Genomic DNA, 17,536 nt, shown 5'->3' with positions numbered 1-17,536 from the left:
CGAGTAAAATGTTAACAAACGACACGATGTTGTTCTTAACGTTTCACATTAGAGAGTACTTTATTTACCAGTTATTCAGAGCTCAATTAAAAATGCGATTCACAACCTCCATTTTTACACTGTGATTACTGTACGGTAGCGAGTTATAACACTTTTCTATGCTCGTCTACCGCGTGTTTTACGGTACCGCGGCGACTCGCTAGAAAGAAAAGGTACAGGCGAAGGGCACTGACGTCATCGACGTGCTGCGAAGGATACTGACGTCATCGACGTGCTGCGTGGAAAACGGATGTTATGAACACACTGAACGAGGCGGGTTCGTTCAAATTTCGTCATAGAACTCCAGCTAGCTTTCTAGCTAACGAGCGTGACTGTTTTTGATTGTGACCGGCTCGTGTTAGTTAGTTACTTACCGCGTTTGTAAATGCTTATATGTTTTAAAGGTAATGCTTTTAATTAACGTTATATATTGTGTTTACTTGAGATCAGCGGTGTTTGCGTTGTGTTGTTAACAGTGGACTTTTCAGTTCACTCAAACAGTTAAACCTCTATGAAGTTTAAGTACCTTTACTCGGTCATTTGTGTTTATATCCAAGCTAGCTCATCATCAGGTTTGAAAGCTCCTAACTATAATGAATACCTGGGACCTAAATCCTTATTTGGTGACACCAGCAGCAAAGGTTATGGCGAGATGTGTTGCATTGGGAACGATGTCCCAGGTGAGCTGATGGCACAGTTCCCATTTTCACACAGTCGTTTAGCAAATTAAGGAAATAACACGTATGTTCCTCTTCTAGAAAGATCTTGATGCTGTTCCCCGTCAGCGGGAGGTCTTTTCCTCTCGTCTTCTTGAAGTTGAGCAGCTGAATAAAATCAAGCATGAGATTGACCAGGTTGAAGAACCTAGAAAATATCCATTGCTGCAGTATCTCACTTCAGTGTTCCTTACTGTAAAAAGTGCAAAGTTTATAGAGTACCATGAATGTGATTTCTCTTTTCAGGTGAATTTAGATATGGAGTTGTTAAGACTTGAGAAAGACTTTGCAGATGTTACTCACAATTACTACCTCAGTAAGTGCTGGCTCTGCATGCCCTAGAATTTTAGAAAATGTGTTGACACATTCAGGATGCTTGTATTTTGTATTTTTCAGGTCCACGGTTTGCCTTCTTACAGCAGTTCACCTCCCATCTTCAGGAGGTGTTAAGGGAACAAACACATTTACGACGAAGGCTTATGAAACCTCTTTGCCAGCAGAACTTGCCTATACAGGCTGATCTTCATAGGTCAGTGAGCTTGGCTCATAATGCCATTTCAGTGCTGTTATAAAGTGATCCACTCGAATACATTTTATTCTCTGTTTACCTATATAATAATTTTCAAGGGCAATTTGTTTGTCCTGAGCCTATTAGAAAGCAGACTACGAAAAGTATTTTGATACTGTGTTATCAAAATAGATTCACTTACATAATTTATTTCAGATATGTGGTTGAACTCATAGGAATGGCTGTGGAGTTCATTGAAAATTTGGAAATGAAAATTAAGACGGTCTGCACAATTCCAACCACTGATGAATCTGTAAATAATACGGTATGGACTGTTTTGTCTGAATATATAGCACAACTAAATTCTAACTATAATTGGCATGCATAACATTTATTGTGTGAGTTTAATTAAATAAAAAAGCTGCAGTTTTGGATAACTACAGCTTTTGTTGGCTATGTATTTTACTACCATAGGGTTTGATGTTAGTGCAATTTGGAATGTGAATTCTTAGATAAGCATAATAAATAATGTGTTTCCAATAAAATAGATAACTTCAAATCTATAATTTATATTAAAATATTTTACTTCCATTTATAGTAAAAATGTTGGTATCAGCCAATACTCAAGACATCAGAAAAATTGTATCATTCATTAAATTTCATAGCAGATCAGAATTTTCCAGAAATGTGGCTGTTTATCTAAACGGTTAATAGGCTATGAACCATTGCTTCTTCCACAAGCAGCAGGGGCCTCATTATTTATATATATTTAATTCTGATAAATATATCTTCTATTTCTTTATCAGAACAATGCTGTAAATCAGCTACTGGCTCTCGTCACAGAGGTGGAGAGCCTGACCAAGCAAGTCCTTCAGTGGAGGAGCCAGGCGAAGGACAATGTCAAAGACATGTCTAGCTAAGAACTTCAGAGTGAAGAAACATGACTTAACATTCTCTGGTTCAGATTATTTTATTTACAATAAGGCTTGCAAATGAATAAAACATGTTTGTGTAATTGTTGCTTTATTCACAATCTTTTGCAGTTTTTAAATGAATTTGGAGCTTTATTGGCATCTGAATTCGGTTGCATATGTTGAATTCTGGGAGATGGCAGTTTTGTCACTTAAAAAACCAAAAGAGATGGGAGCATATTTTCTATCTGTAAATATCTTGGTATTTAAGTTAATACTTCTGTGTAGACTTTAAATGCTTAATGCTTACATATTCTACATTTGTAATGGCATACTTTGCTATAAAGTATGGATATGCAGAATGAACAGGTCTAGTTACAACCATACATTTATCTCGTCCAATTCTCAGACACAGCAAAGGGGTGTAATATTATTTAATAGCAAGTAATACCTGACTTCCAGTGCTTTCTGTTGATGCTGGTACACTCCTTGTTGAGTTTTTTTTTTATCTGTAATGTGAAAAAAAAAAACGATTAGGGCTGTACTGTAAATACCTGGATATAGGAAAACAGAAGACTTGCATGGTTTTCTGAACCTTTGAATCTTTCCTGCAGTAGTGTGGCCATGGCTGAGGTTGCTGGCCAGCCCTCTTGTCCCAGCAACTTCTTTTGATATTGCTGCTGAAGTTCCAGCTCTTCCAACAGCAGTACACATTCTGTGATTATGCTCTTCTCGCAGAGCTTCTGAATCTACAGAGAAACAGGACGAGTGCACACAAATGAATCTCTGTACAGTACACATTCTCAGCCATCACACATATTGATGTAAAGCACGCTAACCTGGTCTGTTATCCTGTTTACCATACCCATGTCTCCTTCCAGACTGTACCCACAGCTCCTTATCAGTCCCTCAATATGCCTTGATAACGGCAAAAGAAATGTAAGTATTTCAGAAGCTTGTCTTCCAGAGTATACTAGCATATAGCAGTTCAAGGAAGTATAGTCTGTTTATCTTCAGCCATATTGATGTATTTATTATCAATTCAACTTTAACTCAGACCTATGAACCTGTGGGTTGGGTTCCAAGACAAAGCGCTCCTGCAAGAGGTTTTGTAACTTGGGGCCTTTTACCCCTAGGACCTTCAGGGCCTGACAAGCAGCAATACGCACGCTGGGCTCCTCCTCGTGGTGAAGTGCCCACAGCAAATTCCCCTGAAGTGAAGGTTTCAGGCAACCAATTCTCCCCAAAGCTGGCACAAAAAGCAGGGCTTCAAGGAGTAGCTCACACAAAGAACATATGCAAGGTTTAACTTAAATGTATGTTAAGACCTGGATCAAGCTCACCGTTGATTGCTACTTCCTTCACCTCACATGATGGGTCATTCTGTATTAACTCAATGAGTTGATTCAGGATCTGAAAGAACCAACTCTGAGTTACAACTTCCAAATTCAAAGACACATATACCCCTTGTTTACACCATTTGGTATTGTGAATTTAATTATTTTTTCAACTTTCTACGTTCTTTTAGCACAAACACTTATGTAAATTCTCACAGTCTCATCTTTGATCTGGAGAGAAGCCGCAGTCATGCAGGCCTGCTTGCGTACAACTACAAAGTCATCATTCAAGCAGCGCAAGAATGTGGGCAGCAACTTGGCTGTCATTATCTTTAGCTGACCAATAAGAACCAGTGCCTCCACACGCCAAGAGAATGGACCTTTATCCAGTTTGACTCTGACAATAGAATAGATATAATATTAAAACAAATACATACTTCACACACTTCTTTTAGTATGCTTAAAGTGAAAATAACAACAAAAAACCCATGTTAGCATAATCATTCCTAAAATAACTCTGTTTAGCATATTATAGTACTTTTAATGGTTGCAACATACTGCAAGGAAAGAAAAATGACAGGATTTTATTGTAGTCTACAGTCGTAAATGTTCTTACTAGTCCTGTGCTTTCAGCTACCTTAGCTCATCATGTATGACAGTGCCCATGTCCAGTTTTCCCAAAGCTTTAACTGCTGCCTGACGCACTGCACCACTCCAGTCATTCCACATCAGGTATGTTAGCTTGCTGGTGATATCCTAGATAAGAGTATCATTAGTTTTCTTTAGGGCTCTTATCTTGAAAAAGATTTTTGCACAATCATGAGTAGAAAATTTGTTAGTGTTGGTTGAAAGTACCTTGTTGATTGGACATTTGAGTTGTGAAATGATGTTGCAGGCCTGGACCCGCGTTGTCCAGTTCTCGCAGTTCATCTGTTCTGCCAGCAGAGAGCGCACTAGTGGCTAAGAAGGCAGTTCAGTTTAAAGTAAGCGGATATTAGAGAATTGAGAGAGAATGCAGATTGAGAGAAATACATCTTCATCATATGACAAAGAGAAGTTGCCTAAGAGTTATAAACATTAGGGTTGGTTGATACATGATGCCAGTGTTCATCGATGATGGCTGTCAGACATCACGATGTTGAGCTAGCATCATACCACACTCCCAATGCTGTCCCTCTCCTCACAGACAGCAGGAAGCACCCTGCCTGTTTTAATTCCAGTGTCTCTGCTATAACATATAAAACTATATATTTAATATTTATTACTTACTTAGAGACATTATAGCAGGTTTAAGCTATTTTTTTAAATGTGACAAGTATGTGTTAATTAAACTAAAATCTTAATAATGTTACTTTTTCTGCAAAGGCTTAGTAGATTGAATGTTACACTTACTGAAGTGGGAGGGTTAAGTACACCTATATTAATTGAAGGAGGGTGAGGGTTCCTCAAAAGGCTGTGCTAAGGTACTTACTGTCTTTGTACTAATGCTGACCAGCAGAGCGGCTGCCTGCTGTTTATCTGACAGGGTCCTGCTGGCAAAGTGCTGAGAGAGAAGCCTCTCTATGACAGCCTGACTGGCCTCACCCTCTATCGCCAGACACTGTGCTGCAGCCCAACTGTCTGCCCCTATTCTTGAATAATCTGTGGTACCACACAAACAAGTCCAATCACTTAATGGGAAAACTGCTGTTTACAGAAAAACAGACACTGAGGCATAATGTGTGTTGCTGCCATGCGGGGTACTTAGCAATGAGCATCTACTGTAGGTTTTTGACTCGGTCCTGTTTTATGTCTTCCCACCAGCCGTTACACTCACCTTGGCAAAGGGTGTCTCGGAGTATGTCCCGTGCATGGGCATTGGGTTTACCCATGGAGTACTGGCACAGAGCAGCTGCCATCTGAATTGTCCTCTCTGGATCACGAAGAGCGGAGAGAAGGAGGGGCTGCAGTTCTGGAGGCAGCGCTTCTATCTTTGCTGAGCGACGCTGAGCTAAACAAAGAGTGTGTTGACATGCAGTCACTTTTGGGTTTGTCATCACTTAAAAACAAAGTAAACCTTGCTATAATATTTCCACATTTAGAGGTAGACTTCTTTAATACATGTTGTATATTGCTGCTTATCCTATGGTCATAAGGGCAAAGTAGTTTTAAAAGACAGAACTGAGGCAATTGAAAATTCTCTGTCACATTTTCCAGGTCTGGGACTCAAATCAAGAGACTAACCTGCTTTAGGAAGATTCAGCTCCTCTTGTGGCCTGTTAGCTGCAGCTGATGCACAAGTAGCAATGGCCACCAGCCGCACATGGTAGTGCAGGTCAGTGAGATCCTTCTTCAAGCTCTCAACAGTCACACTCTGCCAATTTGTTTCTAGAAAATGGGTATGTTAATTTCTCTCCAAAAGCATAATCATCACATAACTGAGTATTTAAGTCCCTTAATAGTGCACCTATATCAATGGTCAACTTCACCATTCTGAGATTCTAGTCATGTCTGATTAAACAGTACCGATTTGCTGAGGATAAAAAGGCAGAACTCACTGATCTTCCAGGCATCCCTCCACTGCTCCACTACATAGTGGAGAGCAGAAAGTTCTGGAATGGGACTGTAGTGGACTTGCTGTTTGGGCACCTTTTTGTCTTGTCCACTATAGTCAGGAGGTCTGAGACCAAACTCTGTGGCATAGTCAGCTTGGGTGGGCAGATCTATCCATCGTCGTGCACCTTTCCCCACCCTGCCCATTCCTATTGAGAAGAAGAACAAGAAGAAATGTAAAATGAAATATATCCAAATCGAGAAAGATAAACAAATGCGTACATGCTTCCTTCACATCAACAAATGATGGGGCTACAATATGTGTCTATACAGATTTCCATGTTCTTTGACTAAAGGGTTCACAATAAAACATTGCCAATGTCCACTGAAATGTTCAAAAGAGCTTTACAGAGCTTTACACAGCATTTTAGCTTTCGGAAGGTACCAGAAACTCAAACCATCAATCAAACCAGTCATACCAAGTGCTAGGGAACCTGTCCACTTCTCAGGACCACATGGAAACAAATCCTGGAGGTTCTTATGGTACTCTGAGTTGTTGTCCATGATGATGCATTCTTCATTCTTTCTGTCTTGTTGATGGACTTGTTTGGCTATTCCTAAAAACCAGACAAATATACAATTCACAATATACAATTCCACAAATATACAATTCCAGATCTAGTCCTGTAATTCTCAAAGCTTTATTTACATTACATTTATATTTACAGTTGGAACAACATTTAGTCTACCTGAGTAGAGTTGCCGTTCAAAGTGATTTTCAGTGTGATAAACGTATTTTCCAATGCATGGGTTCAGACTGTCCTGCAGGCGAGAGGGTTTTGGGGTCTCCATATGTTTGACCGTCACATCTTTTGCTGTCTGATTCAATCCACCTTTCTCATCAGCACAGGATGGGGAGGCAAGGTAACCCTGCACCCTTTGAGGAGAATTTTAATGCAGACACTTTAATAGTCCACACATAGAATCACTATTCATATTGGCATGTTAAAAAAATATTTTTAGATTACTTCTTATTCATTCTCGATTATTCATTAGATAAAACATATACAGTAATCAGTAATGGCTTCTAGAATTTTTAAAGCATAAAGAAAAGACTGAATAACCTGTGTAATAGACTGACCTGTAATAAACTGGTAGCAGTGTCTCAGCCTTACTGCTTTGCAACACTCTGGGTTCTGGACCACATTTTGGTACCTCATAGAACCCGCAGAAGTCCTCCTCACACATGTGGTCATCAGATACCAGGTCTGTGGCACTGGCTGACCCATACTGAGCCTTTAGCAGTGACTGTAGGGTTGCCTTGTACTGGCTTTGTCTGGGAATCTGCGGGCTGACAATCCACTGGCCAGTGGTCTTGGACTCATGCCGCTTTTCAATACTGGTATGTCCAGCCTGGTCACTACCAGTTACGAGTTTGAGGCAACTATACACATTTGAGGGGCCTCTCAACCCGGTTCTTTGACAGGAGTCCAACACTTCACCTTGGTGACTGGGAACTGTCAAACACTCTTTTGCTGTTTCTGAACTGTGATGTGTGGTATGTACTGGTGGGAGCGTCGCTGGAAAAGATTCTACCAAATCTCTCAAGTTTTCCTGAGCTTTGGGACGGGTGTGACATGGTGATACTTTTGATTCTGCTTTCTTAATGTTTTTAGATCTGCCAACTCGTTCCAAAATGCCAGAAGCATGGTAAAGATGGCTGAAGTCTGATTTGCTATATAGAATGTCATTCGCTCCCATCTCGTGCATGACATCTTGCGAGAAAGACAGGCTCTCTGAGAGATTACTGACAAGCTGTCTGCAGAGACACTGACCTCTGCCTGAATGATTATACTCCGTGCTTCCTTTTGGCTGCTGGTGTAAATCCATTGGGATCAGTCCAGGCACACTGAGAAGGATTTGTCTACAGACCAGACACAAATAAAAAATTATTAGCTTGAAGTAAACATATCAACTGAATTGTGAATATTGAATGGCAAAAATATAAATAATGTCATGTATGGGTGACATGTATAAACCAATTAGACAAATGTCTGTAAGAGGCAATATAAAGGCATCAGAAACCAAACCTTACAAATAATCTAAGGGCGTACTCACACTAGGCTCTGTGATCCGGGCCCGGGCACGGTTGCCTGCCGAAGCACGGTTCGTTTGGCTAGTGTGAGCGCTCCAACCGTGCCCGGGCCCGGATCAGTTAACCGTGCTCGGGCCCGCTTTGAAGAGGTGGGCCAGGGCACGATTCATGTGGACTCGGGCACGGTTCGCTTCTAGTGTGAGCGCTATCCGTGCCCGGGCCCGCTTGGTGCCTCGTCTGATTGGTTCATTTCGCTGAACTCAAACATGACATCAGTGATGCGACGCTCACGTTAAACAGTCATAGCGGCAAAGCGATTAGCAGACAATCGTTGTGTTAAATTATCGATAAATCTGTGCTTGCACCGTGTTTCTGCACTCCCAAAACGACTCCAAAAATACAATAAAAAGAGAATCGTGAACTCTATAGTGTTGTGCGAGCGCGCATTTTTCCAAATAAAGCGGCGTTGTGATGACGTAAGCGTGCTCGGGCCGGGTTGCTGAAGCGAGTGTGAGTGCAGGCCAGAGGGGGAGTGGGGAGGGGGGATAACCGGGCCCCAGCACGGAACCAGCAAACCGTGCCTAGTGTGAGTACGCCCTAAGATTAGCCAAAAACAATATTTGCAGGAATCCCATTTTAATCATGACAATTTCTCTATCCATGTATAAATACCACTAGGAGGTATTTAAATGAAGGTTGCCAGACAGATTATTGAGTTATAGTGTTTTGGATAGCAATGGTTTTCCCATTAATCACTAACAATATTAGCTAGAATCTTCTCCTGGAATGATCAGTTTTCAGATTTTCTATAGCCTACATTCTGCATATTCTGAGTTAAAAGTTTGATTAGGATGGTCCATAGATAAATCTTATAACAATCAATGAGATACGTTCAATATGTATTACAGCCAGGTGACCTATTAAAAAGAAGTGCAGCAGTTGTAGAGAAATAAAGCTTTGACTAAAACATAGGCTAACAAACATGAATGGCCAAAAGGTGTGTTTATATATATTGTATTTTTCTTCCACAATGACGTTTACAAAGATTAGTATTGTCTCGATGTCTCAAACACACATCCGTGTGTTTCAAAGGTGACCGATGTTGCCCAAAATGTGTACTTCTATTTCTCTTGTTTTCTAGATTTTTAAGTCTATTCAGCAAATAATTCCAGCTGCGTTTAGATCTTTGAAGGTCACGCTCCTTCTCTTTCAGTACTGTATTTTCCTTGGAGATGGCGTCAACATTTTTAAGAGCCCGAATTAGCATTTTACAGTCTATTTCGGCTGCGTTGAACTCCTTGGTAGTGTTGGTGACTGTTTTATTTGACCCGTGCACGTAAATCTTCTAGCATAGATGCACGACTGTTTTACCGAATTTAACAGTTAACAAAATAATATCAATAATGGAATAAATTAAGAGAAAGTACCCAAATTTGCATACACCATATTCCGGACGACTATTGAGAGCTATAGATGGAGTAGAGCTTGTGTCTTGAAAGCTTGTTTCATTGATTATAAACGGTATTTTTAGTTTTAGATATTTTAGATGCATGTAACAATCACCATGAAAAACCCAGTTAGGATTCGAAACAAGGAAAGTGAAAACGGAAAATGTGACGATCTTTGTAGGAATTAATCGGAATTCAAAGTAACTGGGTTTAAACAAACAAGCCCCAAATAACGTAGATAAAAAATACGTTATCCCATATTTTCCATTGTGACCAGTAGTAAATAGTTTCTGTTGTTTAGTTAATCCACTCGGTAATTTTATTTATTTTACTGTACATAGCCTGTAAGCACACAATAACCCAGTATGTTGCTTTATTTGGGACTACAAGACTGGCAGAAGAAAAAGATTGGCATTAGCTTGGTTGGTTAGAAGTTTGCATTACCTTCCTGAATACTGAGTCCGCAAACGAAGCTTTCCCCACGACTATTTTCACATATAGGAAGTTGAGTACAACGGCTTTAGTGTTGTAATCAATATATTTCTCTAGGTCGGTGGACTATATCAACTACGTTAGTTAACTTATTCTGCGCGCTTGATGGCATATGTTACTATGGCTACAAAACACACCTGACAGGGCAACGCGACGGAGTGAGGAAAACGCGATAAAAGGTGCGCTTTTATGCGTAGTTGAACATTACATTTGGCCAGAAATAAAGAAATAAAGTAGTCGCTGGACGTTTGTCTGGACAAATTTATTTTGGGCATTATTTTTTAACAGTCACAGCCATTTGACTGGCAGGTCTTATGATTACCTTTATTTGCTCATAAGCATAGTCAAGAAATTGAGTTGTGAAATTATATATCACCTAGACGAGATATATGTAAATAAAGTATGCAACATAACAGGCTTGCACTTGGGGATGCAGCAGAAAGGGCCAGTGTACATAATGCTAGGAAGCACTGGGCCAAAATTCAATTATTTCTTCACACAAGCATTATTCAGCAGTTCAAAAACACATCAGTGCTCACAATCTTACATAATTCTATAATGTAATTTATTATGGAATATATATGTTGAGTATTGGCTGTGTTTGAAATAGCCTACTATATACTACTCACATAGTGATTGGGGCCCAAATCAGTATGCAGGATGCAGTATATGACAAAAGCAAACTATACTATGGGGTCACGCATACATGCTCTCCCTACTTCCTTAACATGGATGCCAGTAATGCTAAATGTGTGGAAGGCTATTCTTAGCTGGCTGTGCAAATAGCTGTTTTGTACTTACAGTAACCTCCAGTCCAAAAATGAAAACTATAACAGTAGCTGTTCTTAATAGCATTCCAGCATTTTTTTCTCTGACTTGCTTTTGTCGCATACTGGATACCATACCAAATACAACTACGATAACCACTATGCAGTATCCAGTATATACTGATTGCAGTATGCATACACAGTATATAGTAGGCTATTCCCCTGTGATGCATAGTCAGTCACTATATTGTCTTTTCTTTTCTTTTTTGAGCTGGCAAACACAGAACACCGATGGGAAACTAAAGTTCTTGGATTTATTGTAAGACACTTTAATGTTGTTTTGGGTCTCAAAAACAGTAGATAAACTAGCAGGCGAATACCTCCCAACTACTCCTCAACAGCGATGACAGGCATGTCCTGTGCATTTGTATATCTTTGAACAAACACAATTACCTGCCATGCAACATTCTTCACTTAGAGCTGGTGTGCTCAAATGTCATTTTTGTATTTTCTTTTAAATAAAATGTATCACAATTTGTGCTCCACATGCTGTGCAATAGTGGTACTCTTTTCCATAAAGCATTTTCAACTTATTTACTTTTTAGCAACTCATAATACAACACAAAATAATGCTAACCCATGGAGAGTAATTGTTCTCCACAGCAACACTGACTATACAAGTAGATACTTGAACTAGGCTGACCCATGTCTTTTAAAGTGATATCAATATAAAACTGTGAACTTTGGATGTACAAAGTTGAGCATTATTCTAGTTGTCAAAAAGGTTAAATTATACTTTTTTAAGAAGGTAAATGGCAGTTCTCTACATTCTGTAAGACAAACGTACATTTCTTTTTCAATCATGTAATCTTTTTTCTAAGCTTTCACATGCTTGTGATTTGAATTTGGTTCCCTAACACAATGCTTTTACCAGGTGTGCCAATAAGACGCATATTTCTTCACTGTATACCCTTTGAAGATTTTTTTTTTGTACAAACATATGGTTTTCTTGGTATTCACACATAATTCAAAGGAATATTAATAGTTTCATGTGTTTCATATCTGCTCTTTTAAATTAAGCCCTTAGGTCATTTAAATTAAGCACTTCAAAGGGCAAACATTACTTGAATGCACAGGACAAAACTTGACACAGATGTTCTACCACAGATCCAAGTTGCTTTTATTGATCCCACTTTCGGTTTTCACCTCTATTCGGTGTTAAAGAAACTCAAAGTTTTCCAAAGTGCATTGCCTCAATTTCACTCTGAATCCTCACATAGTATTTGTCCAGTTACCCCTTTGTTGACTCCCCTTGACGAGCTGAAGTCATCCCGCTCACTTTAAACCCTCTCGAAAGTGTCCTTTTCAAAGGGAAGTCTCCAAGCAACAGGAGCCTCTGCGGACGAGGTACCTTCTCACCTGCGATGGGTCCCCACAGCCCTCCTGCCTGTGCACGATGAGCACGGGGAAGAAGCGTGCGTCCTGGTAGTTGGGTGGGCTGTCGTTGAGGTCCAGCTGGCTGGAGGACGAGCGGCTGCACCTCTCGTCCGGGCAGCAGCGCTCAGTCAGCGTGCTGCTCCGGCTTCGCCACAGCTCGGCCACCGTGCGGCCGGAGCCGTACATGCGGCACAGGGAGAAGTGGGACGTGTCCAGGGACACGTGCGAGTGCGCCGTGTGGCGGGAGAAGATGGAGGAGCAGCTGGAGCTGACGGTGGTCCGCCGGCCTCCTGTGAGCTGACGGCAGTGCTCGCAGTCTCGCGCCAAGGCACCGTAGCACTGGCCCCGTGGGTTGTCCAGCAGGAAGTCGCTGGAGGACCCGCCGTTGCCCTGCGCTGACCTGGAGTTCCCCAAGTTCATCAGCATGGCCTCTGAATAGCTGGGGATGAGCTGGCGGTTGGAGCGAATGTGCCATTCCAGCTCGGTGCTGTCCACAGTGTCTCCTCCAGAGATGCTGCACCAGCTGTTCCTGGCAGGTGCTGGGGGAACGTCTTCTGGAGATGGGCTGTACTCCAGCCCAAAGAGCTTCTCAACTTGGTAGTGCACAAAGGCTGTGCGATACTCCATCAAAACCCGCAGGGGCCAGGACAGCATGAGGAAAGCAGCCAGCCAGAAAGCAACCTGAGAGGTATACCAGGGTAACTGGTCAGGATCCACATAGGCTATGAGATGCTCTTTGAAGTCAATGTTCTTCAGCTGCATGCCTTCTCTGGCCTCCATATAGTCATCCAGGCCCTCGAGCTCCGAGAAGAACCTGGCCCGCTGGCTGAGGTAGGCATTCTCCGGCCCTGCCCCTGCGAAGCTAAAGCACTTGCTAAAGCGAAACCTCGTCGCTGGATGGCCCTCCAGCCCCTGCAGATCGCGTGAGACGTCCTTCATTCCGCAGTGGCTGTAGTCGAACTCACCTTCCGCCACGTGAGTGTTGACACGCTCGTGGTAGACCTGCGTGGTGGTGTAGGCGTCCCCGTTGCGATAGTGCGTCACCTGCCGTGTCCTCCGGACGAAGTGGTAGCTGACGGCCTTCCACCAGACACACGGCTGCGCCTGCTGCATGCGCAGGACCCTCTGGTAGACGCCGTCCACGTTGGCCTTGCACTGGAGCTCGCTGCGGGCACGGCACTGCCAGCATTCCATCAGGTAGACCACGTAGAGCATGAGGAGGAAGGCCACGGGGATGTAGATGTACCCGTCTGAGCTAGGCCTGTCGTGGTAGATCATGGAGCGGCCTCCTCCACCGTGCCTCGAGGTGATGGAGGTGGTAAGGGAGGAGGTGCCAGAGGAGTCAAAGACACGGGTCAGCTGACACCAGGCCACGGCACCCATGCAGCTGTACATGAGCAGGGAGAGCAGGAGGCAACGCCAGTGCTTCTCACGACACATGGACGCACCCAGGGACTGCTGCACCGGCCTCTGCTGCAGGGACACGGGGCCAACAGAGAGAGAGGATACAGAAGATGCTTAGCACACTTACTCAGACTCAACGGTTGTAAACTGAAAACAGCCACAATAAATGGGCGGAATCGATTTCTTAGATAAACTCGCAGTGCAAGGCAACCATAGATTATCACAGAAACCCTCCAGGGATTAGAGTCCATTGATCTTTAAGAAGCTGTACAAATGAGGCACTGTTTGACACAGATATTGGATGCATACATTTTGTACTTTAATGTAAAGGTTCTATTATATGCTTAACTACTCGATGAACAGTGAGTTGATGTGTGAACATGAGAGATACAGTTCAATTCTGAAGGTAGTAAAGTGCACTGATTACAAAACTTCCACTTGCCTGGGGGGGAAATGGATTAGTGAGTAAGGAGGACCTGCCAAGACAGAGGATTTGTCTCGTTGCCATATATCTAATATCAGACTTAATTACTTAAATTCTAGAACAAGCTTTCTAGCTCACAGTATGTCTAACTAAAAGCCAAACTGTACTGGTACCTGCCAGTGTCTAGTTTTCAAAGTCATTGGAAATAAGATGATATATAAGTAGATATGCAGGGTTCAAAAAAGATTGCCAATTAGACATATAGGACTGTTCCAAACAAATAAAATGAATATTCACAAAATGAACAATTTCCTGAACTGAGCTTCTTTTTGGTATTTTCTGCAACATGCCACAATGCTTGTCATTGTGAGATCAGCCATCTAATATCGGCTGGCTTTTAGTTGGCTTTTGATATTTATAAGGGTCAATGGGCTTTTAAGGGAGCAGAAAAAGCTGTGTGCCATCAATAATGAAGGTGCCACATGAAACAGAATGCTTTAACATGTTACAAAGTAAGTCACATGCTCATTTTAGCAAATATCAGATCTATACTGTTGCCCTGAGCTAAGTGGGCATGTTGTGGTTTTAAAGAGTTGCAAATCTGATTGTAAAGTGAAAGATTACTGTTGAAACTTTGAACTATCCATATGAAGAAGAACTATCTGTAAGAATATTTTTCTTCTTGTATTTCAAAGCAGAATCACTATAAGAGCACCGTAGGCTTGGCTTGTGATATAGCTAAATGTCTGAAAGCTCCAATTACTGATTCAAGATCAAGTGACTGAGAAAAGCTTCCAAACTGAACAGAGAATATAACTGGCAGCCTTTTCATTCTTTGAACTAAAACTTTTGTAATTAATTTAAGTGAGTGAGACAAAAATACATTAGGAAGCCTTTTGAGACTTGACAAGGACGTTATCACAAAGAATAAAAATGGTCACAGAGAAGCAAGTCACGACTAACCACAAGGAGGAACCACAAAGTGTTCCATGTGTCAGTTGGTGATTGAGATGAAGGTCAACACTAAACTGCACGACCACAGCTTCACACAAGATATAACGATTGCTCATCAGTATGGACACTCAGTGTTAACTATTTTGCAGTATGAATAGTCTATCCCCAAATATAGATTTCAGAAAGTATACAGCAATGTCCAACTCACTCATGGATTTTCTGATGCGTGAATGCAAGCTGGAATCGAATTGGTGCAAGTAATGTGAGAAGGGAACTGTTTAGTGATGAATGAAAGGTTTTTCATCTCTAAAGCATTGCTTTTCTTTGTAGTCTGTGTCTCTTCAAGAAAAGCAATCTTATGCTTTATACAAGTAACTTGGGGAGTGTTTCAACAATCCCCCATAACTAGTGCTAATACAGATATAGAACCTTAGTTTAGTTTTATTATTATTTTAACGATATTTTGCTTAAGGTCTGCAGACTAATCTTGTACGAGAAAATGCTGCAAACGGACTAAAATACTGTTCAGCATCCATGACGATCAATAACTTGCATTAAAGTTTATCATCACCATGATCAGAGCAGCTTGAGGAAAGAGCTCATGATAGACTGTCGCACAAAACATCGCTGAATTTACACAAATAGCTTACATATCAAACTCTTATGTGCTAAACGGATTGCTGTTCCAAAACTGGTGAGACAATGTGGAAAAACGGCAATTAACACCCACAACAGAATAACGCACCACCAGCTCGTCTCTCGTCACTGAACAAAATGTACTTTCGATCCGTCTTACCTCCTCTAGTATGTCGACACTGGCCGGCGTGTCCGTACCTCCGTTTGGGGTGCTCAGCGCTGTGTCCTCCGCAGTCGTGTCAGTTTCCACACCTGGAGACAACATCCTGCGGCAGGATTGACATATATCAGTCAGCCCACCTGCTTTATCCCTGGGACCCCAAGTATCTCAGTCAGAACGGGACCAAGACGCCCTCCGTCCGAGTTCACTAGGATAGCGGCCAAGGATGTCGGGGATCCCGCTATGGGTGTTCCCATTGTAGTGGGGGCGGGCACCGCGGGAGACTGCGGAGGCTTCCTGACACACTGTGGGACAGTCAAAAGAGAAACCCTCTAAATACCTAACTAATATAGACACGTTTGCAATTTGGAAATCTCTGCGAGAGATTAAGTGAACTATGCTTGAGTAGCACAAATGTAAGCGATGTGGAACGATTAATGAACCAATTAGGAAAACGATTTGCGAGGTGGCCAAAGAGAAGCTTTCAACACTTCCAAAGTTATTTGCTATTGTACTGTTGATGATTACATATAGCGTGTACTAAATGCATCATCATCGTCGTCGTCTTCGTCGTCATCATCATTATCATAATTATAATCATCAATCATAATCCTCTAAAATTCTGTTGAATTTCAAGGTATCTGACTGTTCTGATTGTCCTACTTTTGAAACCTCAGGGTAGGGGAGACCAGGGTTGGTTGTCACATATTTTATTCTGGCCCTCTTAACTTCCAAACCAAATAATTGGCATCAGACAAACCTGGGTGTCCTGGACAAAGGGAGTTGAAGCTGGATGTCACAATGATTTTTTTATTTATACCTAGAATTAATTACTATACAATATAGAATAACACATATTTTTTTAACCAAAATTCAATTCTCACTAAAGAGCAGTGAATGGAAAACAATCAAATATCATTAAACAAAATGGATAAACACTGAAAGAGCTGAATCTAATTAGTCCAGACACATAAACCAATAAGAAAAACAGTAGTACATTTACAACATAGTTGAACCAAATTGTTTTATTTATATTTGCACCGTAAATTCAAGGACATGGACACATTATATAGTAAAGTGATATGTGACAACCAGCCCCATAAAAGCAACCATGTTAAAGAAAATATTAATTACTAAATACATGAGAAAATAGATCACACAATGCACAAAACACTGTACTAGACTACTCTCCCCAATGTTCTTAGATTCTTTAAATATTAAAATGTTCTTCTCATGAATAGCATAAAATATCTCACTTTATTGAAAAGATATCTGACTTTGCTTTCAGTTATTTATTGTATGAATAACAGAAAAACTGGCCTTACAGCAGATCTCTTGAAGCCAGGGAAAGGGAAAGAAGACAAATATATACCGCTCTCAAATCTTAACATTTCAGTATTAATATTTCTATTCTGAATTGTTTACAGAATATTGGCAATATGACAACCAATTTATGTGACAACCAACCACCGTCTGCCCTTATCAAAATGAATATTAAGAATGTCTTTAAAATTAGTTAAAAAACAGGTTGTGCTGATATTAATTGCTTATATTACAGCAAATCAATATGAATAAGAAGTGATACATAGTGGAATAACAAACATTGATTTCATTTCTAATATTCATAAAGATGAATTCATAAGGTGAAATTTGTGGATAGAGCCCTGCATTCAAAC

General features: G+C 41.1%; 3 protein-coding genes across 11 annotated transcripts; 1 reads left to right on the top strand and 2 right to left on the bottom strand.

The window, feature by feature from the left end:
- Positions 1–187: 187 nt before the first annotated feature.
- Positions 188–2,278, top strand: haus2 (HAUS augmin like complex subunit 2). Of its 4 annotated transcripts, none has more exons than XM_076977526.1 (7): positions 188–316; positions 597–719; positions 798–893; positions 1,002–1,071; positions 1,152–1,284; positions 1,480–1,588; positions 2,070–2,278. In XM_076977526.1, the coding sequence occupies exons 2-7, from the start codon at positions 633–635 to the stop codon at positions 2,181–2,183; spliced, it is 609 nt and encodes a 202-aa protein (XP_076833641.1). In that variant the 5' UTR covers positions 188–316; positions 597–632; the 3' UTR covers positions 2,184–2,278. The 4 variants fall into 4 exon arrangements, with proteins under 4 accessions (XP_076833641.1, XP_076833642.1, XP_076833640.1 ...); XM_076977527.1 differs by having other exon boundaries at positions 204–316; positions 601–719; XM_076977525.1 differs by having other exon boundaries at positions 304–443; positions 601–719.
- Positions 2,233–15,982, bottom strand: heatr4 (HEAT repeat containing 4). Of its 6 annotated transcripts, none has more exons than XM_076977516.1 (17): positions 10,031–10,185; positions 7,185–7,967; positions 6,793–6,980; positions 6,523–6,660; positions 6,049–6,252; positions 5,735–5,878; positions 5,379–5,501; positions 4,983–5,152; positions 4,367–4,471; positions 4,149–4,267; positions 3,728–3,908; positions 3,518–3,587; positions 3,234–3,423; positions 3,014–3,092; positions 2,770–2,923; positions 2,626–2,683; positions 2,233–2,385 (listed from the first exon to the last, which is right to left on the bottom strand). In XM_076977516.1, exons 2-17 carry the CDS (start codon positions 7,931–7,933, stop codon positions 2,328–2,330), a joined length of 2,730 nt encoding a protein of 909 aa, XP_076833631.1. In that variant the 5' UTR covers positions 7,934–7,967; positions 10,031–10,185; the 3' UTR covers positions 2,233–2,327. The 6 variants fall into 6 exon arrangements, 5 of the variants coding, with proteins under 5 accessions (XP_076833631.1, XP_076833632.1, XP_076833630.1 ...); XM_076977517.1 differs by lacking the exon at positions 10,031–10,185 and adding an exon at positions 8,162–8,278 and having other exon boundaries at positions 5,328–5,501; XM_076977515.1 differs by lacking the exon at positions 10,031–10,185 and adding an exon at positions 15,899–15,982 and having other exon boundaries at positions 2,234–2,385; positions 5,328–5,501.
- Positions 12,008–16,154, bottom strand: LOC143480073 (transmembrane protein 151B). The gene is made up of 2 exons (XM_076977519.1): positions 15,861–16,154; positions 12,008–13,755 (listed from the first exon to the last, which is right to left on the bottom strand). Exons 1-2 carry the CDS (start codon positions 15,963–15,965, stop codon positions 12,211–12,213), a joined length of 1,650 nt encoding a protein of 549 aa, XP_076833634.1. The 5' UTR covers positions 15,966–16,154; the 3' UTR covers positions 12,008–12,210.
- Positions 16,155–17,536: the final 1,382 nt, after the last annotated feature.

This window comes from Brachyhypopomus gauderio, chromosome 17 (genome assembly GCF_052324685.1).
Source record: "Brachyhypopomus gauderio isolate BG-103 chromosome 17, BGAUD_0.2, whole genome shotgun sequence".
In the NCBI taxonomy this organism is placed as follows: domain Eukaryota; kingdom Metazoa; phylum Chordata; class Actinopteri; order Gymnotiformes; family Hypopomidae; genus Brachyhypopomus; species Brachyhypopomus gauderio.
The sequence above is the reverse complement of the archived record's forward strand: the minus strand, read 5'-3'. Positions and strand labels throughout refer to the sequence as shown.